At 36.1% G+C, this 25728-nt stretch overlaps 1 protein-coding gene across 1 annotated transcript in view; it reads right to left on the reverse strand.

Moving 5' to 3' along the window:
- The window catches only part of SLC38A11 (solute carrier family 38 member 11), a 58356-nt gene that overhangs the window by 14360 nt on the left and 18268 nt on the right, over positions 1-25728 (reverse strand). The window contains exons 7-10 of the mRNA XM_043576929.1: positions 24981-25060; positions 5277-5347; positions 4435-4596; positions 1065-1177 (exon numbers count right to left, since the gene is read on the reverse strand). Of these exons, the coding sequence (XP_043432864.1) occupies positions 1065-1177; positions 4435-4596; positions 5277-5347; positions 24981-25060 (426 nt within the window). The remainder of the gene's footprint in view (positions 1-1064; positions 1178-4434; positions 4597-5276; positions 5348-24980; positions 25061-25728) is intronic.

Raw genomic sequence — 25728 nt, forward strand, 5'->3', positions numbered from 1 at the left:
GTGCTAATTGTAAAGGACATACATAGTGCTTAATATTTCCTTATTCCATTTCCCTGAGCAGTTCCTTACCCCAGAAAAGGAGTAAGGTAGGCACTGGTCTTCCTCTAGAAGCCAGCCGATCAGTTAGTGTATTTAAAGCTCTGTGGCGTTTAGGCATTTCACTTCACACATTAGACCCATTCACATGGCGTACTGTGTAAACAGGCTCTAGGAATAGATCCTAAAACTAAGCCCTTTTCAGTGTGATTGCTGAAAGAACCACTGTGAAACAGGATCATGTTTTTCTGCTGACTCGTACAGTGGATTTTTCGCTGACTGTATAAGGGATTCCCAACAAGCCATGTCATCCAAGTTTACACAAAAAGAGTGAGTTCTTTTTTCACTTAATCATCCTTCACAAATCCATATATATATATATATATATATATATATATATATATAGTACAAATACATCACAAAAACATATATATGTAATATACCATCTCTATCATTTTACATGGTGTAAAATAGAGATAAATATACTTGGATAAATATATAAATGAAATATATCTGTAAAACTAATGGCTTAAATTGATTTTGGTTTTCCATGTACAGTAAGATATTTTAATTTTTTAAAAATAACACAACTGATCAAAATCTGTTCCAAGGTGCCTGAATACATGTTGACTTCTAAAACAATCTTAGCAAAAGGACAATTGTGTAAAACATATTTTAAATCTCAGTACTTGATATCTCTGTAAGAATGTTTTTAAGGAAAAACAACTTAGTTTGGCCCTATTAAAGGCTGGCATTCATTTCGGAATGCAGTTGTATAAATATTTATACTTATGCTAATATAAACTAAACCACCAAACGTGATCTTCAAATCCAATTTTAGAAAAAAATAACTTGTAAGCATTTGAGTATGAAATTCTCTTCACACTGGTTGAAAAAGAAAATTTTATCACTTCTATTCCTCATCGTGCACTTGCAAATTTGCAGAATTAAATTATTCACAAGTCTTCCTGAATTAAATGTAGTAGAGGGATCAACTAGATAAAGTGTTGGAAAGGAACTGTGCTTACCTCTCTAGTCACAAAGCATTCAATTGGGTACGTTAAAATGACAGTAACTCCATAACAGAACCTTCCAAATGTTACCAGGTCATCGTTTCTGCAATAGTTTTCGAATAAGTCTCCTAAAGAATAATATAAAATAGATTTATTTCGACTGAATATTTGAGATAAACACCTAACAAATCAGATAATGGGTATTTATCATGTCAGTCAAGCTGCAGAAACTTCATTTAATCAATGGAACAGACTGCCAAGTCTAAATATAGCGTGTTTGCATTCGATAACTCTATAATTATCGACTGATATTAAAACTAGTACCTGTGCCAACTTGAAGATGATTTTATAACTAGTAGTTTTTCCCTTACTCTCATTGTTTGTTTTTAGTAGATGTGCCTTAAATTTGTATCAACATCTGAAAAATACTTTTATCCATTGTCTTCTGACACCTGAATCAACTCCCTAAATTCTTGTACACTGGTTTTATAAACTTGCTTCTGGTCTTTGTTTCTGGTAAATAAGTGACTTCGTTATTAAAAAAAAAAGTATGTTAAAATAAACAAATTTCCTTTTGAAATGTTATTCTTAGATCAAGGGCAATCCTGAAAGGAAGAGTAGACCAGTACATCTGGGGAGCTGAATTTCCTGTAGACCACGCTATAGGGTTCAATCACAAACCCCCTGTCACAGCAAGAATTTACCTTTCATGGTATCGGATCAACCTTGGTGTAAGAGCACTGATTTAAAAGTGTGGAAATATGGTTATTTCTGAGGAAAAGCATTATATTTAATTAGTTCCACACTAAACAATGGACCATGTACACACCTTGAACCAATTCTTTTTTTTAAATTTTTTTAATGTTTATATATTTTAAGAGAGACAGAGAGAGACAGAGAGAGACAGACAGCATGCACACGGGGGAGGGGCAGAGAGAAAGGGAGACACAGACGGAGCTGTCAGCACAGAGCCCAACACGGGGCTTGAACTCACGAACCGTGAGATGGTGACCTGAGCGGAAGTTGGACGCTTTAGCTGACTGAACCACCCAGGCGCCCCGGACCAATTCCTATTTCGACACTGTTTTTTCTCAGACATCTATGAAGAAATGGAGGGATCTAACGAGGGCCCAGAAGTCATGGTGGCAAAAAGCTTCCCAGAACTGAAACAAACAATATTTGGGCCTGTTCATTTCCTAAATATAATATGCTTACATTTTAAAATTTTGGTCACATTTTCCAATTAGACTGAACAGGATATCAGATCAAAGTCACACGCTACCATACTGTTTAAAAAGAAAACAAAACTGTATTTCTGTCCTTTTTTAATTTTCTTTAAAAAGCTAAATGACTTGTCACTGCCAAGACTCTAATGACTCTTCTCCCCTCCTCCTGTCAATTAGAACAAATGCACATTCCTGTCTAGTGTCCCTTAGGGCAGAAGGGATTAAACCACAGAGCAGTCGTGGCAGAGGCCTGTTTCAAGGTTGACTGAAAAGGTTCCACCATTCTGAGAAAGAGGACTAAAAGTCCCTGTTTACTAATCTTCTCTACAAAATGGGCCCTGCCCCTTTTCAAAAGTGCCTAGAACGTCAAGAGCAACCTGCAGTCCTTAGTGCCTCACAAGCTGAAATTTATCTACTAAGAGGGAAAAGAAAGGAAGCACGCAGCGTGCACAGATAAGACCAGATTTGCCTAAAATGAAACAGCCTGAAGGAACAGTGTCAGCTTATTCCAGCTTGAGTCTAAGTGTATTTTCGGGAATTATAGCTAGGTTAAAAAAACACAAAAACCCAAACCCAAACCAACCTGTCAGCATTGTTATATAAAGATTTAATTATATCTAAGCAATTACCACTGATAACAACATTAGGAAGGTGTGACTAAGATAAAGGATTTATGTCTTACAGAGAAGGCATTTAAAAACCAAGGTTTTGTACAGACTGGAGCCTACAGGCCATTCACCTTGGCAAATGATACAGCAACAGTGATATATGGCAATGTTCTGAAACACAATTTTTATCAGGATGTTCACGATCACTTTGTCACTGCACTCTAATGGCATATGCCTGTATTATATTTTTGATGGCACTGGAATTATACTAACCACTTTGTTTTGAAGGCATTTTTACTTTTTTTCATTATTTGAAAAATGCCCGCCTATCATCATAGTCACCAGTAACCTCTATTTGAAACAATGACCACTCACTCAAGACTACCTAGTGTCATCTGACAACTAAGGGAAGAGGGTCTGGAGGATAAGAGACAGCTTTTAATGGGTCACACTTGACCAAAATGGGGTAGACAGCAAGAGAGAATGGAAAGAAAATTGGACTGGGAGTCAGGAAACTTGTTTTCTACTTTGTCACCATCCAGCTTGGGCAAGTTCCTTCACCTCTTTGTGTTCTAAGCAGGGGGTAAAACTAGTTATTCCACTTACCTTCATAGGGTTGTTTCAAGGTCAAATGAGATAATAGACCTGCAAAAGCTGTGACATGTTTGAATCACAGCATTTAGCAGGCTGTCAGATTACCCTGGATATTACACTACACGGAGGGGTGAACGCACAGGTCAAAGGAAGCAGAAGAGAGAGCCATTCGGGTGTTGGGCCTGGATGAACAGGGAAAAGAGAAGTAAATTCAGTGTGGAGTGGTGCCCTGAGGGAGGAGGGAAGGAGGGGAGGGGCTGGTTTTGTGTGAAAGATGATGTTCTGTGTTTAAGGTAAGAACAGGACAACTAAATAGGTAGGTCCTGCAGGCAAGAGACTGGAAATGAAAGGATAGGTCTGGACTAGAGTTTAAAACAAGGGCAATCTCCAGAGAATTTGTTCAGAGAAAAGAAGGCAACTTGCCTGAGCCAGTTAATGGAGGGGGTGGGGGGGGGGGAGAAGGGGAAAGAAGGTAGGAAAAAGCAGAGAGCAATCACTCCGGGAGTAAAAAAAAATATGAACAGAGTGAATGATGATATGATGGTGCTCCTTCTCCTATGGGAGAAAAGACAGGATGTTCAGAACCGTTAAGTGACTCGCAGAGGTGCATGAGAATCAGAACCAAGAAGATTATTCACTTTGAAGAGCAGAAAGATACTGATATTTCTGAAAGTGAAGCTGCAGGGGGTAGTGGGGAGGAAGCCAGAATTCAAGTGCTTTTAAATGAAAGCATGGAAGAAGAGAGAGAATGAACTACAGAAATAAGTTTAGCAGTTTAAAAGGGAGAGAATCACAAAACAGAAACAGTAGAGGCAGGAAGGTTGAGGAGAGAATGGGCAGAAGAGATTAGTGATACTTCGGAGTAGAACATTAGGTATAATTGTACCCAAAATGAGAAGTGACAGAACCACTCCATGTGAATAGCAAAATATGATGAGACTGAATCTCTCATTTTACCTTGGGTGTAGCCAGTAAATGTCAAGTATCCACATGTAGAAAAGAGAATACTGATCAATACAGAAGCCAAGGTGGAGACGTGGATGATGCGGGACCACTTAGCTACTGTGGGATCTTCCAAAGAACCATAAACTAAGAAGCAGTTATGGTGGCAAATAAATGCTGCAAAACAAAACAAACAAAACAAAATGAGCGTCATTAAAACAAACACTAAGGTTCTCTTTTTCTTCTGAAAATTCGGAGATGTATATGATTTTGGAATGCTACTGAAGTTCAAATACATTAATTTACTAGCTATGTCAGAAAATAACTTTCTAACGGCTTTAGGAATGAGAAATTTCACTCGCATTAGGCTTATGTAGTCTCTTCATGTCACTCTTGATATGAACCATGCCTATCCAACTTTTCTCTCCTATTTTCCATTTCCTACTGGCCTTCCAGTTTTACGGGAAATCTAAACAACACTATATTTCCAGTCCATGGCTTCTTTTCCAATCTGGGATATAACAGAGTAGCTTTAGACATCTGGCCAATTTGTAATACTTTGTGTGCAAGGTTTTGAAGAAGCACATAACAACACTTGCTCGATTTTCAAGTTAAGAAACAAGATGACTTTAATGAGTTGTCTGCATGAGGAAGAGACTTGTCCAAATTAAATCAAACTTTAGTGATGAGTGAGAAAAGTTTGAGCCTAATTTTATGTTGGCACAAACTAGATCATATGCTGCTAATAGGAAGTCTAAAACTTAGGACATCTGCTCTCCAGACACAAATACGAAACTTTTTTTTCATTATACAGAAGCCTCCATATTGAGAAAGGGCCTTTGAAACCATATACTCACCAAACGACATAACACCAACAGCCTGAATGGCGTTGGGCTTTGCAAATACCCAGGCATCTTCTGTTTTTGGTCTAGAAGATAAATCAGGTATTTAATAAATGATCAAACAAACACAAGCCTAAGTATATCAGAGAACACAACATTCTGACACAATAAAAACTGAGTCAGAAATTAATAAGGGGCTCCCATTAATCTTCCTTAATTGTGAATAATTTCTCAGGAACATGAATGTAATGGTAACCTTGGTCCTCTAAAATGCATGTCAAATGCTTGAAAAGACTGTTTGTACATACATAAAATATCCACTGACTACTTAATTTTGTGACTTTATTTAGTCATCAACTTAACAAGATACATTGGTTATGCACTCATCATTTAAGATACTCACTGAGGGAAATACAAAAATTCATAATGCAATGTTCTTCCTCAGTTAATGAATGCTTCCCTTCATTCCCCTTTAACTCATTCTCCAGGCTCATCCTACCCAAGGGAAATCCATAGTTGGCAGTACAGTTTACTCAAGAAGGTGGACATGAACTAATATTAATTGAGGATGTACTTAACTGTATTCTGGGAGCTATCCTATGATATCTCAATCTTCATAATAACACTCAAGAGTTACTGTCACCATTTAATACATTAGGAAAGTTAAGCTCTGGGTGGTGGTGTAACTTGTCAAGCTTCCACAGATAGTAAGTGAAGAAGTTGAGATTTGCTGCCCATCCATTTCATACTGAACTGTCAGTGGCCTCAAATTCTTACCTGTGGAAGTACTTCTCAAAGACGTTTTGGAATATATGAACTTTAAATTACCCTATTCCTTAGTGTAATTAAAATATTTGTCAGTCTGTCTATTGGTAGAGATTGGTCTCCTGGTTAACATATCCCTGAATAATGGTGAAGAGCCTAGGTTCCAAGGTCAGATAGCTGGTATTAGTCTTCTAGCCACTTCTACCTATTAGTTGGGTGACCCTAGGCAAGTTATTAACCTTTCTGCATTTCTGCTTTGATATCTATAAAATGTGGGTAATAATAGTAGTAACTACTCCATTGAATGATTGTGTGAACTAAATGAGATAAAATATGTAAGTCTTCTGGAAGAGAGCCTTACATATAATAAGTGTTCAATAAGTGGTCACTAATATTATCAGCTTATTATTATTATAATTCATTGTCATTTAATAAAATGTAGGGAAATGTTAAAAGATGTCCGGCTTCCCTGAAAAAGGAAAGGCTTGAGTGAAACCCAAAAGAATACACTAGGACAGAAGAGGGGAAAAGAGGAAGGAGGGTCGTAGAAAGCATAAAGGCAATAGCTGTACACCCACCTAATTCATAAATTTGTTATTCATTCTCTGCGTAAAATAGGCACACAAAAAAAGTCTCATTTGCTTTGTCAAAGTTAGTGGGATTTCTGCATTATATCGATTTCCCCCCATATTTGAAATGAGCAGTTACACAAAAGAACTAGCTAGCCTACAAGGGAGGCCTCAGGCTGTTACATGGCTTGCCGTGGTTCCCAGTTTTTTGAGTGGGAGCTGCTGCCACCTGCTGCCTCCACTGTTCTTACTACAGTGAACATCGACTGGGAACAGAGTACCTGTCAAATTCCAACGTTAACATGGAAAAATACATAGTTTGTCCATGGTCTTTAAATAACGATGTAGAAAAGCAGCACTAAAAATTACAGAAACTTGGGGGTGCCTGGGTGGCTCAGTTGGTTAAGCGTCCGACTTCAGTTCAGGTCATGATCTCGCGGCTCGTGAGTTGGAGTCGGGCTCTGTGCCGACAGCTTGGAGCCTGGAGCCTGCTTCAGATTCTGGGTCTCCCTCTCTCTGCCCCTTCCCTGCTCATGCTCCGTCTCTCTATCTCTCTCAAAAATACATAAACATTAAAAATTTTTAAAACCAACAAAAATTACAGAAACTTGGAAGATTTTAAACTTTTTAATAGGTTTTAAAATATCTACTTTCTCTTGCTGTATTTGCACATGGATAATACAACTCATTTTTCCCTTCAGTACAGATTATGGTACTGTTCTACTTTTTATTTCTTTTATTGGTAATAAAAAGGTAGGAGTTTGATTTTCATTCTTCTTCCTCCACTTAAGTTTTTAAAATCTTTCCTGGTCCATATGTTTCATTGAATATATTCTTAGATAAGATGGAGTGTGAAACAGTACAAAGAGATAATTTTGATTTTTTTTTGTATTCAGCTTAGTGATGTTGATTTCATAAGATGAAAAATACCAAAAAAAGATGTTACTGATAGAATGCATGTGTGTCCAAATCTAGGTAAAGAGAAAGAAAGAGGCATTAAATATAGCTTTCCAATCTTTTATAAAAGAGCCTGAAATTAGTTCCAGAATCAACCATTTATAGACACATGTACGTGCAAGTGAGAGGCAGGGAGAGGGAGAGAAAGTTTCTCAGTATATTTTGAGATTTCTGAAAACTTGATACCCATCGTGATTGAGAAAATGAAGTTATAAACTGTTCTGATTTTAGACTAGAGATGCTGAAATACAAAATGAAATATTATCAAATGTAACAAGCAATGTATAAGAAAAAATCCTGAGTAGGCAGAGTTTTTCAAATAAACGCAAGGGTTGTTCAATAACAAAAATCTATTAATGTAATTCATCTCATCAACAGATTAATGGAAGAAGAAAGCTTATGAGCATTTCAGAATCTGTAGAAAAGCCTACAATCCAGTATTTCATTTGAAAAATATGCTAAGCAAACTATTAATAAAATAGAACCTCCTTAACCTGATAGGAATACCTACCAAAATCTATAGCAAATGACACACTTAAAAGTGAAAAATTAGAAATATTATAATTAAAGGTGAAAACCAAGTAAAGATCTTTACTATCACTGCCTCTGGACTATATTCCTAGAATTTCTAGCTAATGCAATAAAACAAGAAGTCATAAGATATGTAATCATTGGAAACGGATAAATTATTTGTACCCATTAGAATTGTGTACACAGAAAACTCAGGGGAATTTACTGACAACCTACTGAAATTAATAAGAGTATTCAGCAAGGTCACTGGATATAGGCTTGATACACGAAAATCAATAGGGTTGATGTACATAAATAAGCAAGTAAAATATTTTTTAAAAGGCAGTGCCAATAAAAACACTCCATATTTTAGAAGATATGCATAACCTTAATGGCATGACATAATTTTAAGGAAAGATACAAATCAATGGAGAGATATACTGTATCCATATATACAAATAAGAGGACTCAATATCATGTAGATGTCAGTTCTCCCCCAAATTAATATTTAAATTTAAAGAATAAAATATGATATTCAAGGAGGAAATAATTTTTTAAAAAACCCATAAAAGCAACGTAAACCAATTCTCATTGGTAAACAATGAGAATGTTTGTATAATAAAATAATCCATATACAAAGTTAAAATATAAAGATAAGTTAAACACTTGGAAACAAGATTTGTTGTGTATATAAGACATTCCAATAAGCAATGAACAGTCAATTGACAGAAAAGAAAATGAGAATAATTATGCTACAAGTTGCTCACTTTCCTTAATAATCAAAGAAACTCAAATAAAATCCATACAAACAGGCATTTCACACTTAATTCAACCATAGAAATGTTGATAAATTGCTGGGAAAGAACAACTTGCAATTATTATGGAGAAAACTGTAAATTGTAAAACACTTTGGAGAAGAGCTTGATAATATCTAGTAAAGCTGAAGGCACTCAAAACTTGTGAGCAAACAATTACATTTCTACGTATATGACCTAGGCTAGGAAAGTGCACACATGCACACACACAAAAATATGGATAAGGATGTTCACTACTACGTTGTTTATATTACCCAAACTTTGGAAACTCTCTCAATTTCAAGCAATAATATTGATAAATAAATCCATAAGTAAAATATGACATAAACAAAATTATGTGCTATAAGAACAATTAAAAAGAGTCACTCAGTACTAACTGTATCAAAATGGAAATATATGAAAAATAATACTGAAGGAAAAATCATGAATTATAGAAGAGAATGTGCAATATTTTTACCATAGTGGTTATTTTTTTTTAATTTTTTTTTAACGTTTATTTATTTTTGAGACAGAGAGAGACAAAGCATGAACGGGGGAGGGTCAGAGAGAGGGAGACACAGAATCTGAAACAGGCTCCAGGCTCTGAGCTGTCAGCACAGAGCCCGACGCGGGGCTCGAGCTCACAGACCGTGAGGTCATGACCTGAGCCAAAGTCGGACGTTTAACCGACTGAGCCACCCAGGCACCCCTACCATAGTGGTTATTTATATATATTTTTAAAAACATACTAATCAATACTAGATATGATTGTCAATACATAAGTGCATAGTAAAGTATAAAAGCATAAACAGGAATGATTTAAATCAACTTAAGAATAATAGCTATCTCTAGAGAAAGAGAAATGAATTGACTTTTAAATATGATAGTCTATTGCTGGCAAATATTGGCAATAAATATAGAAAATTATTTCAAAAAAATCTAGCCCAATTTCCTGCTTCCCAAACTTTGTATGATTATACAATATTTACTGCATAAAACCTTTCTGGATCTGAACCTAATTTTTAACCATAAATTTCCACAAATATTCTACAACTGAAACTACATTCTTCCTGTTTTCCAGTCACTCATTCAATTCATTCAATTTTCAACAAGTATTTATTGGCCACTACCTAGGTAGCAATTACTGTTTTAAATTGCTGGGGATCGTGCAGAAAAAAAAAAAAGATGAAAGAAGTCATCTTGGTCTATATTCTATATCACAATTTAGAACAGCACTATATAATAGTGCTTTCCATGATGACAGAAATGTTCTATATCAGTGCTGTCCAATATGGTTACTACTAACCACATGTGGCTATTGAGACTTTGAAATTATGGCTAGTATGACAGAGGAATTAGTTTTCAATTTATTTAATTTTATGTAATTTAAATGAATAGCTACATGTGGCTAGTTGCTACTATATTGGGCAATACAGATCTAGAAGGAGTCATATTGATAACTTTTGTTCAGAGACGTAATTATTTTCTAATTTCTAAAAGAATTAAAGAAATTACCCAAAGAGGTTTAATTTTTTTTCCTATACTGTAGCTTACATTGTAAATTTCAGCTATTATTTACCACTTGAATTTTCTGAAAGGCAAGTAGAAGAATGGAAGAATTGAATATAACAATAAACAGAAAGAGTACTTTTTTAACATATAAAGAATCATGGATATCAGAGAGTCTTCAAAATAAAGCAAAAAGCAAAAGCGAAAAAAAAAACCAACAAACAAAATTGTTATCATGAATACAGACATGGCAGAAAAGATATAGTATATTGTAGTCATGCTGAAATACTATGAAATATGAATCAATGAAGTGAAATTTAATTTGTTATTACAAAATGATTACAGGATTCCTTTTTTTATTAAAATTTTTTAAAATCTTTATTTCTGAGAGAGAGAATGAGAGAGAGAGAGAGACAGAGCATGAGCAGGGGAGGGGCAGAGAGAGAGGGAGACACAGAATCCGAAACAGGCTCCAGACTCTGAGCTGTCAGCACAGAGCCCAACACGGGGCTTGAACTCGTGAACTGCTAGATCATGACCTGAGCCAAAGTTGGATGCCCAGCCAACTGAGCCACCCAGGCGTCCCTCCTTTTTCTTTCTTGAATTTTAAAGTATAATTCAAAATAAATTACCTGTCAACTGGGAATGGCTTTCAAATGATCATTCAAATTCAAACATATTAATTAACATACAACTCTTCTAGAATATTTATTTTGTACAAAAGGAGGCAAGTCTTCTTCTGAAGAAATCCCCAAATAAGAACTACTCCCCAGTTGTCTTTGGTTTAGATTCTTCTATTGCTACTGTTGAAGTTTATTTCCCTGAGGAACTGAAACCAACTGCATTCACTGGTGTGTGTCTAGAGTTTGCAATGGAAGCCAATAGTTCTGAAATTAGTCCACTGAGGTCGATAGCGTCTCTTCAGTAAGTGTTATTGTTACCTGCTGATGAATGGACTAGCTTTTTACCTCCATTTGGCTCCTACCTGCTTCTTTTATTTATTGTGATTATTTTCTGGCTACAGACCAAACTGTGGTTAATACTAATAAAGGACAACTAAAACAACAATGAACTTAATTTCCTCTATGAAGGACAACCTTACTCACAGCTGAGAAAAACCATATGGAATACAGAAAGCTGTAATGGAACAAAATACGGGCTTTGAGGTCAGACAAACCTGGATTTAAATTTTAGCATTATGATATACTAGCAGAGTGCCTTAGGGCAGATTACTTAATGACACTGGTCACAATTTTGTCTGCACATTATTAATAATTCTCCACATTATTATTAATAATAATTCTCCACATTATTAATAATTCTATTTACATATCTGGCACAGGGTTAAATAAGAAAATGAATGAGTGTGTTATATAGTGGACAATCAGTATTGGATAATACCTCCTTCCCACTCTTTCTCCCTTTCCTTGTGTTATCATTAAAGTAACAATGCATGTCTTAGTCTGGCTGTAAGAACCTGCAAATACATGAAATGCAATCTTCATCATAGTATTCATAATTCCTTCAGAGAATAAAGGGACCTTGAGGAGGTTGAGCTATTTTATTTAAAATAAGTGAATGATTAATCTTGAGAATAGACAGATATGCTACCAAATAGGCAGCCATTTGGTTGATAATGATGAAAAAGATGAAAAGGCTCACTTATGCTTTGGATATTCACAGTAAATATTCAGTATTCTATCCCATATACTGATTTTCTGCACAACTGCATCTGTCAAACTGGTGCACCTTCCAGCTGCCTAAGGCCATTTTAGACAATCTCAGGGTACGTGGGGCTGCTCACCTTACTCCAGGGTTTATATCTTAGTGCAGCCATCAGTCTCCCCAGCTGAGCTGGGGCTCTGTGTTGATATGATAAATTTTGCTACAGTGGTGTGGAGACTACCACCAATGGAAGATAATTAAACGTTTGAATAAAAGAGGGCATTCATTAAACCTGAAGATATGTGACATCTAAGATGAGTAGAGAGGCAAACTGCCTGATTATTTAATTACTGGATAATATCTTAGACTAATCGCTTAAAAGAAGAAAAAAACAGTTAAAAATTAACCTTTTGCATTTTAAAGCTTCTATCTACACATACATGCACGCATGAACACATACACAAATTAAGGGTTATTCTTACTATTTTTTTGTTATTTCAATTTCAAATTATAGAAAGGGTTTATTCTGTCCATATTACTAAAAGTTCTTCCTTTTGTATTTTACCACAAAGATTATAAAAGAATATAGTTTTATTTTATCATTGGCATTGAGAAAATAGAAGTACAGTGACATTTAAGTTTATTTCTTGAACACTTACCACTACCTTCTTAGAGACAGTCAGAGGCTACCTACCTGAACAGGAAACTTAAGAGTTTCACTTTGTGGAATTACTTGGGGGACCTGCATTTTGTTTTAATAAGGTGAAATGGCCTTACACGTATTATAAACTCTTGAGGCATGTGTGTGTGTGTGTGTGTGTGTGTGTGTGTGTGTGTGTGTCATAGTTTTTGGAAGCAATAGGAAATAGATCTCTCACAATTTTTACCATATTGAATACACAGTAACTTTTGCTGAATGCATAAATGACAGGCAGAAATAATCAATTCCCAATTTTGGGTGCTAGAGAAATACCCAGTAAAACAAGATAAAATCCTAGTCATTGTTTTTCACAGCTATCTCTTCCCAAAGCTATAAGTTAATTGCCAATACATACGATAGTTGTTCTTTCTTTTATTTCCTAGTCTCTTGATCAGGAACAGCATAATAGCAGCTGTAAACTAAGAGATAGGGAAGGGGATTAGATAATCCAGTAACTGGATACATTTTGAGATGGGACTTTCTAACCATCCCCTACCTGTACACCTGTATGGTAAGGTCTACTCCCTTCATGGCATAGTTGCAAGCCCCACAAAAAAAGGAAATATACCTTCTTTCTCTCCTCAGACCTTATGAAAATGATATTAAAGTAATTTAAAATGGGAATAAATTCATGGGGGAGGGGATAATGGAAAAGAGACATCAGTGGAGAAGACATTTTGAGAACAAGAAAGCAGATGCTTACGTGGTTAGCTGCTGAGAATGGAAGAAGTAACAACCACAGAGAGAGAGCTAATGATGAAAAAGAGCTGATTCCTTTTGCAAAACTTGTGTGTGTGTAAGACTCAGAGACAACAGAAAGCTATGTGGGATGCCCTGGAAGATGGAGAAAATAAGGAAAAATGAAAGATATGAGATCCTGGATATTAGGCATCTAACACAAAAAAGAGGATGACAGTGGGGCTGCAAACAGAAATCAATCCATTCAGAAAGGAGCAACGGGGTGGAAGGCTAGAAGGCTCTGAGTGGGAGTTCTCCAGGAAAAAATAAAGAAATAAATCGGTAGATTATCTAACATGTTTGAGCATTTGAAGAAAGAGTAACAAAATGATCAAAATCAAAAGCTAAACTAGGACAAAATATTTGCAAAAGACACATCTCATGAAATACTGTTATCCAAAACACACAAAGAACACTTAAAACTCAAGAATACAAACAATCCAATTAAAAATGGGCCATAGAGCTTAACAGACCCCTCACCAAAGAATACATACAGATGGTAAATAAGTATATGAAAAGATGCACCACATCATATATCATCAAGGAAATGCAAATTAAAACGATAATGAGACACCACAACACACTCACCAGAATGACCAATATCCAGAACACTGACAACCCCAAATGCTGGTGAGGGTGTGGAGCAACAGGGACTCGTTCATTGCTGGAGGGAATGCAAAATCACGCAGCCACTTTGGAAGACAGTTTGATGGCTTCTTACAAAACTAACATACTCGAAATATTCAACCCAACAATTGAATTATGTGTTATTTACCCAAAGGATTTGAAAACTTCTGTTCATACAAAACCTGCACACGATGTTTGTACCAGCTTTGTTCATAACTGCCACAACTTGAAAGCAACCAAGATGTCCTTCAGTAGGTGAGCAGATAAATTGTGGAACATCCAAACAATAGAATATTACTCAGTGCTAAAAAGAAATGAGCTACCAACCCATGAAAAGGCATGGAAAAATCCAAAATGCATATTGGTAAGTGAAAGAAGCCAATCTGAAAAGGCTATATACATATTGTATGATTCTATATTTCATTATGGAAAAGGCAAAACTATGGAGACAAAAAAGATCACTGGTTGGTTGGTGTTGGAAGGTTAGGGGAAGGGGTGAATAGGTGGAGCACAGAGGATTTTGGGGGCAGTGAAAATACTCTGCGTGATAATACGATGGGTACATGAGACTATACATTTGTGCAAATCCACAGAATGTACAACACCAAAAGTGAACTCTGATAGAAACTATAGGCCTTGATGATTATGATGTACTAATCTGGCTCCATCAATTGTAACCAATGTACTACTCTGATGGGGGGTGTGGACAAAGGGAGAGGCCACACATGTGTGTGGTTAGTGGGTATATAGAAAATCTCAGTACCTTCTTAACTTTGCTGTGAACCTAAAACTGCCTCAAAAAACTCAAAGCCTTACCAAAAGAAAAAAAAAAAAAAAGCTAACTTGGACGTCCAGCTAAATCTGGTTAGAAACACAATCAAAAGCAAGTATTAATTCTGGGGGAAAAAAAGTACACAGGAATAGAAATATAACTAATTTTGAACATGGTGTTATATCTCCACGTATTAGGATATGGTCAAAAGGAAAGATAATTTGAGAGAGATAAATCTTTATCTACTATATAGGCAAAGAGTGAGAATCCAGAAATAACAGTTACAAGCACATTATGCAGAGGTAAAGATGTAAATGTCAAAAGATACAGATGAAATAGAAAAGGATTTGGTAAAAAGGTTTCTCTATTTCATTAAAACCCATTTGTAATATTTGATTTTGTAAAAATATATGAATGTATTCTTTTGAGAAAAAATAAAACCAAATAACAGCAGTACTGGGAAGAAGCAGGATCCTATAAAATGTCTTACAAAGTTTCAAATGGATCATGGCAACATAATGGAGGCTTACCACCAGGTTCAGAGGATTCAAGACATAATGCTTCAAGTGTTTTAATATATTTTTTTATTAACACAAATAGAGACTGGCTTATGGCAATTTGCAACCTTGGTACAGCAAATTACTTTCAAAACAATGACAGCTTCTCTAACTCCGAAAAAAGAAAAAAATCCAGTCAGATGCTTAATTATATTCTTTTTAGAAACGTTTTGTATGTGTGGAGGGGGATGGGAGTGGGGAGGTTCAGGGACATAAATTCACTTTGCAACATCATTTCCGCTTGGATTCTTGGATTCAGACATTTCATCCTATTTTGAAAGGCAAGCTCCACCTTATCTTCACAACAGCTAAGCATTTATAAGGCAAAGCAGCAGAAAGCCGGTCCTATCCAATGTATCTCTAGTCTTCACAGACTTATGAAAACAAGCTTCAAGGGGATTGCTTCTGATCCTGAGCACATCACACCTCTGATCGAGAGGATCAAACATGATACCTCTCTGTGGTACCTGCCCAAATTCTTTACGGCTACACATAGGCGTACAATCATACAATCTCGGCAGAGCCTGCTTTTCTGTTAAGAGATCCTTACATATTAACCTTGTCAGCCAGACACATCTGAGAGTTAAGTGCTCTGGCAGGCACACAAACAAAGGCTCCACATTTCCTGTCACACCACAAGCTATTAATGATATAGGCAGGTCTGCCCATTTCCCCAGCTTGGGCATCAGCTGACAGCTCTCTGCCACCTCCTTGCTCCCAGCTCACATTTCTTCTGATTCTCTTCTGTAAACAATTGTGGTCTATGTGAACACACAAAGCTGTTCAGGAAAGTTCTTGGGAATCACTCTAAACATCAAAGCTGATCCTTTTTTAAAAAAACAAATTTTACACCAAGCTGATCTTGAACTAAAATTTACATAAAACATCATGCTGATTTTTTTTTGCCAAAATATAATTTTTATTTTTTATATGAATTATATGAAAGTTTGCACAACGTGGTACCATTAACATCACAAATACTTCTTGTTTTCCATTTGGGATGCCAATCACTTTTGATTCTTATTCTATTACCTACTTATTTCTTCTTTCCCACTATTGGTTCCAATTCCTCTGTGAACTCTTCAAAGTTGGTGTTAACTGTTTTTGTGAGTTGGGACTGAAAGGGCAGAGAGTGGGTGGGAGGGGACAGACTGAACTTTCGGGTAAAATGAAAACTTGTTAGTATTATGAGTGTTGTCTGGGTTCTCTACTTTGTTTTTCATGAAATGTTTTTAAATTAAAATATAACGTGGGTTCATATTAAAATAAAGGTAATTTCAGGGGGCGCCTGGGTGGCGCAGTCGGTTAAGTGTCCGACTTCAGCCAGGTCACGATCTTGCGGTCTGTGAGTTCGAGCCCCGCGTCAGGCTCTGGGCTGATGGCTCAGAGCCTGGAGTCTGTTTCCGATTCTGTGTCTCCCTCTCTCTCTGCCCCTCCCCTGTTCATGCTCTGTCTCTCTCTGTCCCAAAAATAAATAAACATTGAAAAAAAAATTAAAAAAAAAAATAAAGGTAATTTCAGATGTGAGCTCCAGATAATTGTTTCCAGTGGGTTCCACTTGGGTTATGCCATTCTTCACCTTACACATTGTTCCTGTACAATCTTTGCCATACCAGACTCTCCCTAAACTCAACCTGCATTTCCAAAACACTGAATGACTTCTACTCCTTCATTTTCTTCCCCATTCCAAGAGCTACTCAAAATCAAGATATTAAAATATTAAACGTTTCCTATGATTTTCCCAGACCTGCTTCCTCTCTGAGTTAACAACTTAAAAGAAGCAAGCATCCTTCCTCTGTGTTTCCATAACACCATGCTCATAATTCTATGAAATAGTCTATTGAGGTTATCTTTTATGTATTTGTCTTCCCTACCTCACTCCCCAATGAGTTATATGAGACCTGCAGAAAGGAACTGTGCTATATTGATCTTCACAGACGTATATCCTAAACAACTGACCCGGTAAGCGAATGCTTACTGACTGAACTGACTCTCCCATTTTCTCCTTTTGGTGGAGAGTTCTAGGCCATCTAACAGTCCGGTTGTCCAAGCTGGACACTCTGACATCAATCTCCTCTTCTTCCTCTTCTTCACTTCTACCAGTCTTTTTGTCTTTTGCCTGGATGCTTGCTATAGATAGACTCCTTCCGAGTCTTTGTACCTCTATCTATAGTCACCTCTGCTGTAAGATTAGTCCATTGATAGGGAGACTTGCTGCAGTTGCTCTCCTGCTGAAGAAGCTCCAATGCCCCATCAGCTAAACAACAAATTCAAATTTCTTAACACTACACATGAAGCTTTCCTTCCATGTTGGTCTCTGCCAGCCTGTCTATGGTCATTTATTTGCATAGCCTAGTCAAACTCTCAGCTCAGAATCACCAAAGTCTAGTTACTTCCTAAACACAGAGGGCTACGTAGGTGGTGGAGATGGGAGAATGGGGGTCAGTGGATTAGGAAAGCACCATCTTCAGTAATTTTTCAAATGAGGTAACATGAGGTTACCTTAAGGATCTCTTAAGGTAACATGGAGACATGGCTGTTGTTAAAACTGTGATAAAATATATATTTGAGGAATGATTTAAAGCAACATAGAGTTTTTGGGGAAATTCTCAAGGGCAGCACTTTATTTTCCTTTGATAGTTCCCAGACCAGTGGCAGTATCCCTCCTAACCTTGAACTGCTTCTGCCATTCTACACATCACATGTTAAAGACATCACATGTCTGGGCCTCACACACTTCGGCCAATAGTAGCTTCCAACCTCTCCCCATTTTCCTTTTTGACCCAACTAACATTAGTACATTTTTTTTCAAGCAGGAGATCATATATTTTCTTATCTTGAAATATTATTACCTGCCTGCCCAGGTTGGGCTAAGGGCCCTGTCTCTGTTTCTAAGCTCTTTCCCATAATTCTACTGATCATTATATTGAAATTATCTTTCAAATGTCTGTTCTTGCCATCCATAAACTATAGGTATAGGTATTTAAGGTCAGGGACTGTCCTTTCTTCATCTTTATAGCCTGAACACCTAGAAGAGAGACTGACATTAGCTAGACTTTTCATAAATGCTTGTCGACTGGAAGAACAGACTACTCTATTTTTGCCCTTTGTTTGTGAATCACACCGCATGCCAGTCTGGCTTCTCACTGGAAATAACAGACAGGTGAAAAACTCACTATGGCAGCCATTTAAAAAAATAATTGATGATGAGTAGAATACATTCTTAACACCCAGTAGCCTAAGCGGTTCCTCCAGCTCTGCTAGCACAGTGACTGGATGAATCTTTCCTGAGAATACATTGTCTTGCAGCTGTTTTTTCCTATTTTCATGTAGACTCAAGTCAAACGATGGATCTACTTGTTGCTTCATGTGAGCAATCTGTCTGGCAAAACGTACCAGTTCTAACACTGCTGCAGAACTTGGAATCAAATGGTATTTTAGTAAATCAGTTAGCTAATTTTGCTGGCATGGAAGTAGGCTTAGGAAATTTTTCTTTGACAGGGAATGTTTTTGCATGAAATTTTTATTGTCTCATGATAATTTTTACTGGCTCATTACTTCAAAATTATAGTTAATCTCCAAATTGAAGCAATTAAAAGCAGAAGGCACAAAGTTTCATTCATTTATTCCACTAATCATTCAACACTCTTTTGCTGCAATTCTAATTCTGTGTTAGGTTCTGTGCTGAGTCATGGGTATATGATGTGAAAAGAGCTAATGCAATCCTGTTCTCACGGAGCTTGAAATTGTGGGAAAGGGATAAAATACACAAGAAAACATAAAATATGAATAAAGATAATTTAACATATAGTGTGATTATTTCATTCCTATGCACGGATCCCTTCTTACTTTCCATGGAGAAACTTCTAAATATAACCAACTAAAATATTCATGTTCTGAACATACCTTTGTCTACCACACGTTCAGATAATAATCTCATCTCTGAAAAAATATGGGCATGCACATACAAATGCCCTTCTCTGGTCTTCAGAATGTATCCATATTTTACTCTCCATACTTGATCTTATCGTTTCAAGAGGAAGAAGCATCCCAGTTCCTCGTCAGGGATTACTCTATATTTTAAATTCCAACTTTTCAAGATCTCCTGGGGGACTTGGTTCCATTTTTTGGCTCGACCTGTAACATGCTCAATATCTCCCATTGTAAAAACAAAAATGTATCTGTTAGAGTTCTTCCTGTCTCAAGCTACTGTTTTGCCATGTTACTTTCATTCATTGATGCTCTTAAAAAACAAAAAGAGGTGGGTATGTATTTGCCCAATTCACTTCCCTACCATTCACTTGCATCTTACTTTTCTCTAACCTGATGTCCACTAATATCATTTGACTGATGTTCCTAATGGTTACCAGTAACCTCCTGTCACCTGAGGTGGACATCCGTAGCTTGTATCATACAGTGGCTACTCCTTCTTCTCCTGGCATCATTGCCTTGACTTCTTTTGGGACCACTTTTTCCTCTACTCTCAATCCATGTGCTTTAGTGGGAGTGACCCTATCCTTAGCATTAAGGGTAGGCATGTAACAAACACAAGCAAGTCAGCACAGGCTATGATGATAGAGTTTGGGATCATCACCAGTCCCCATTAGAGGCAATCAGAACTAACAGTGGAAGTAAGGTTGGAGGTAACCTAAAAGAGAAACCTCATTCTCTTTTCATGGACTGGGACTTGAATGGATGTAGGCTGGTTCTGCTACTGCCATCTTGTCACAATGAGGAAACAGCCTTTCAGAAACTGGAGCCAAAACAGGAAGCAAAGCCAAGAAGTGGGAAAAGAGAAACTGTGTCTGATTTCATTGATTAAACTGCTAAATACAATCAAATCTAATGACGGGAATACCTTTGAACTTTGTAGTTATGTGAGACAATAAATTCTCTTTTGCTTCAAGCAGTTAGGATTCTGTGGTTGCTGTCATTTGCAACAAAAAAGGATAATAATTTAGTCATAAAAAATCGATGGCTCGTATTTGACAGAACTAATCATTGCCTTTTTCAAAAATGCACTATTCCTCTGTCTTTACCCATTTTTTCTTATCCTTCCTTTAATCCCCTCCAGGTCCTCTTTATGTATAGCATCAAATTGTAAAATTTTAGGATCAGAATGGATAAGGGGCAAAGAAACTAATACATATTAAGATCCTTGAGGAAGGCACATTTCATATGCATAAAAGCCTGTTGAAAGTATGGACACACTCTTTGGAATTATGTTTGGAACACCACACTAATGATTAAACTGCTATAAAAGAGATGTTGTATGAAGAGAAAATAGTTGTAAATTTGGACTGCATGCTATCATTTCCATTCTGAATGTAAACAATAGAATATTAATGAGGCACAGAATGAACGTTTTCATAGTGATAATGCCTCCAATGGTAGTTTGAAAAAAAAAAGGAAGAACTGTCATTGCATTTTGATACTAGCACACTTTCTAGAAAGCAATTAAATTGCCTTGCCACCTCAGTTTTTAGAAAGCAAAAGGTTGGAAAATGCAATAAAAATGAACATTATTTCCAAAGAGAACTGAAAGTCATTGGACTATAAGATATTTGAAATCATATCAAAAAGCAGAATTTATAGCCTTATGAGTTATGAAAAAGGAAATTGAATCGTGTGTTTTATTTTTAAAACACAACGACTAAAAAGGTGTTTCCATAGTAACAAGGTCAATACCAGTAGCCATTACAGACCTTCCTCTTTGCTGATAGTGGGTTTAAAGATCTTTTCCAAATACCATTTTAAAAGCCCTATGAAAAAGTACAGCTTTTCTGATCATTCTTCTGAACCAAAAATGAGGAAAAACACACATGGAGTATTGAGTTTCTCATGTTTTATGGATTATAAGCATTTATGGTTGTCATATTTTCAGAAAGAAGCCTGCCTGACTAGCTATTATGCCAGCCCTCGAACATGGGATTTGATTAGCCTGATTATAAATCTGGACAAACAGAAGTTGTTTGCAGTAGTATTCAAACAGAAATAAAAGGCAGCACAATATTAGAAAAAAATACTTTTTTAACATCTAAATATTGAAAGAGTTAAGTAAATAATCCCTGTTATTAGAAAAATTGCAAAGGCTCAGATGAAGCATGATATCACCACTAGAGGAAGGTTAGAAAGATACAGACCACATTTTGTTTACAACAGAAATAAATAGCTCTTTGGCCATAAAATCAATTCATTTAGCGCCACCAGGAAATGGCCTCTCCTTCCTCTTTCCTTTGTATCAAGATACACTTGCCCATATGACAGTCATTTGTGCTGCCTTATCTTCCCCAATAACTGCGAGCCCCTTGAGAGTAGAGATATTTTCTCTTTGTATTCACAATAGTATCTCACATACGTTTTGCATTTAAAAAGTAACTAAAAAATAAGTAGAGAATGAATTGTGAAAAATAATGGCACAACAGTGCCTAAAATAACACAAAATCTATGGTGTATTTTTAGAAATGATACGTCAGTAAAAACGTATACTCGTGATTTAAATCTCCTTAAACCAAGAGGCTCTAGATCCTTGTTCACGGACTCAAAACTGTTAAATAATGAATTGTTTCCTAGACCAATTCCCTCAGAGTCTCTGCAGCTGGGGTCCTGGCATCAGTATTTTTGACAGCTACTCGGGTAAACCTAAAGTGATGCTAGAGTTGAAAATCATTGCTTTAAACTGTCCTCTGGGGCTCATTTAATGATTAATTTATTTACCTCCAACTTTTAGCTACTTGTTTTTTTTCCCTCAATATTGCCTCATAGTAATGTATTTGCCAAATCTGTAAGACCTTTTTTTTTTTTTTTGAGGGAGAGAGAGACAGCACACACACAAGCGAGCAGGGGAGAGGGGCAGAGAGAGAGAATCTTAAGCAGACTCAAAGTTCAGCGCAGAGTCTGACACAGGGCTCAATCCCTGTGATCCTTGGGATCATGACCTGAGCCAAAATCAAGAGCCCAACACTCAACTGACTAAGCCATCCAGGCAACCCTATAAGGCCTTTTATTACAACCTAATAATTTATTCTCTAGAGTCACTTTTTATAATGAAAGCTCCAATTAAAAAAGTTCTGTCTTACACAATTAAAAATGTTAACCAACAATTATCTATTGTATTTTGTTCAATATACTTATTAGTTTTTTGTTGCTGTAAATTCAGCTTCTGAAAAGCAGAGATGAATACAGTTCAATATAGTAGATACTAATCAATGTCAGTAGAATTTAATATATGATTTTGTGCTTTTATGCTTACCTTTCCTGGGCCTGGAATGCCTTTTACACTTTTATCTACCTGAGAAAATTCAGACTCATCTTTCAAAACACCCAGATCGTATCTTTCTTCCTCCAGGAAGCCCTTCCTGATTCAGTCAAACTATTAAGCCTTCTCTTCTTTGGCACTGCTACTGTGTTTATGCCTGTAGTTTGCACTTCTCCTACTGTACTGCCATTTCTTTGTCTTTTCTTCTTTTGTTTTTAAAATAAGTCCATTTGCACTACTTGATTGTGAACAACTTGCACCAGATGCTGACTTATGCCTCTCTGCTCTTTTACTCTCAGGGTGTGGCAAAATAGCTAGAAACAATAGGCATTCAATAAGAGTTTACTAAATGAAAGAACGAATATCCACATTGAAGTGAACTGGGTGCATTTCAAAACCACGATTTCTGAGGACTAAATTGTGTCTCCTTCAAAAATTCATATACCGCACATGATGGTATCTGGAGATGGGGACTTTGGGAGATAATTAGGTTTAGAGGAGGTCCTGAGGGCAGGGCTTTCTTGATGGGATTAGTGTCCTTATAAAGAGCTAAGTTATTGTTGATATTAGTATGTAAATGTTTGTGAAAATCATCTCCCAAATATACAAGTTACTTTAAAATAAAGCTAAATAGTTTTTCCTTATTTGACTATGTATGTTAAAGTTTATATAATAATTTTCAAGACCTTACTGAATATGGAATTTTTATTTGTTAAGATGCACATTTGGATTTTGAAATCCACTGAAATAAATATAAAAATTTTTAAGTTTTTTAAACTTTCATCTGTCTCATGCATAAGCTAGGTGTTTTCTAGAAGAGAGATACGAGTGCCATTCAGAATTGCCTAATACTGCGTCTGTGACTTGTTGAAATCAAATAAACATCTTGATCAGTTGGAAAAAAAAAAAAAAGAGAGAGATACCAGAGAGCTTGCTGTCTCTCTCCCTCTCTGCCCTGTGAGGACACAGCAGGAAAGGAGCTTTCTGCAACCAGGAAGAGATCTCTCGCCAAAACCTGACCATACTGACAGCCTCTAGAACTATGAGAAAATAAACTTGTTGTTTAAGAACCCCAGTCTACAGTATTTTGTTCTGGCACCCCAAGCTAATACAACTATGAACTGGGATTAAGTTATTTGATGAGAACATTAATATAAATGTTATATTAATACTTATGCTTACTTATGCTTTTTTATTTTAATCCTTTAAAAAATACATTTTTTTCCCAAAGGAAAGGCTATATCAAATGCAATTAGACAAGATATTTCATAATTCCTCCCAAATAAATTAGAGGCATAATTTTTGGTATTTTCCTGGTTCACTAAGAACCCAGACATCAGCACATGAAGTTGAAAATGATGTGATCTTTCAGAACAATTAATCAATAGGAAAGAATAAGTTATCTTGGGGACCTTATTATCAAAGATAGTTATTTATCAGGATTCCTTTTTTCTCCCTCATGGGTTACATTCATTAAAGACCCAGTACAGTCTTTGTACTGTGCTATAGACACTGTCTTAAGTTAATTTTATTTTGTCTTAAGACCAATTTAAGCTTGTTTCATTCCAGCATTCTCTTGGGACTCTGGACAATAAACTCCCCAACCCTCATCTGGAGAATCTATTCTATAATCAAGGCATAAAAATGGAATTGTTTGAAATAGCAGTATCCATGCTTTGTCTTGTAGATAATATTTTTAAAACTTGGGGAACCAATACTAAATTATCATTTTATTTGGCCAAATAACATTCAAAACAAATGAATGCCACTGTCAGCAATTAACATCAGTTCACAAGTGACAAAGCATCTTCACACAAATTAATTAAAGAATATAATCTTAGTAGAGAATAAAAGGTGGTTTTCAAAGTGACTATATTTCTGTAGTGGGGAAACATCTACTATATTCCTTATTCTCATTTCGGCCTATGTTGGTGAAACTTCGTTAAGGGCAAATTTCTCTCAGATAGATAAAAAGTTTCTGCCATTTACCATTTTTCCTCCTGAGTGCTGGACTTCATTCTTATTTCTCGCTATTCAAAACCCTTCCTTATTCTAATTCTTAGGATTGACCATTAACATAAAAAGTAACCTCAGTTTAATCACATCAGCATGCAGGGTCCAGATGAACAATGCCTGTCTACTTAGATGTAATTATTTTCTCTCATTTTGTCAAATACCAAAGATAAATAATGCTTCCAATGCCATGATTACTTTATACTTCAGTATTTACAATATATTATATAAATATCTACTGAAGGCTGTAAATTAAAAACTAACCAAGATAGCAATAAAACTTACATGTATGGACTCAGTGAGACTACCCTCGCCATTACAATTCCAAGAATCAGAGTTGTTAAAACTGTAGAAAGAAGAGAGATCTGCAAAAGAAAATGTAAAGATGTTGTCAGTTTGGAAGAAAAATCGTTGTATTGAAAATATTAGGTGTTTCTCTTTTTACTTGCATAAACACATATACAGTTTTTGTTTACACAATCCTATAGTAGTTTATTCTTATAGACTGGTGTTGATAATCTCAGGCATGTAACTTTTTATCAGATCACAGTATTACTTTTTTTCTCAAAATAGGGGACAAGTACCATATATGAGTGCTCTAATCTTGCAACAGGGCTTTAAATGTTTTTAGTGGCTTACTGTATAGACTACAAAACTGGTGATTTTCATTCATGAAAGTGAAAGGGAAGTTGTTTTCTTTTTTCTTCAGGTCCTATTTTGGTGTTGGCTTGTGCTTTTTTTCTACCTATAATTACTTCTTCTGCTTCTGTCTTTACCTTCTCCTCTCCCTTTCAACATAAGACCCTCCCCACACATACTCACTTTCACACATTTTGGGTGTCCTCTCCCTTTTCCCTTCTATTCTCTAGCTCTGTTAGTCTATTTTTCCTATTTGGCTTTGCCCTTTGGTCTGCTTCTACAGTCTTTGCTTTTTCCCCTCTCTTCTGTCACTATTTCAATGGTTAAAATATAAACCGGTCTGTGTGTATATGTGTTCTGTGCACTCAATATTAGATTTGTGTTTCTGCCCTTA

Source organism: Prionailurus bengalensis, chromosome C1, assembly GCF_016509475.1.
Source record: "Prionailurus bengalensis isolate Pbe53 chromosome C1, Fcat_Pben_1.1_paternal_pri, whole genome shotgun sequence".
Lineage (NCBI taxonomy): Eukaryota > Metazoa > Chordata > Mammalia > Carnivora > Felidae > Prionailurus > Prionailurus bengalensis.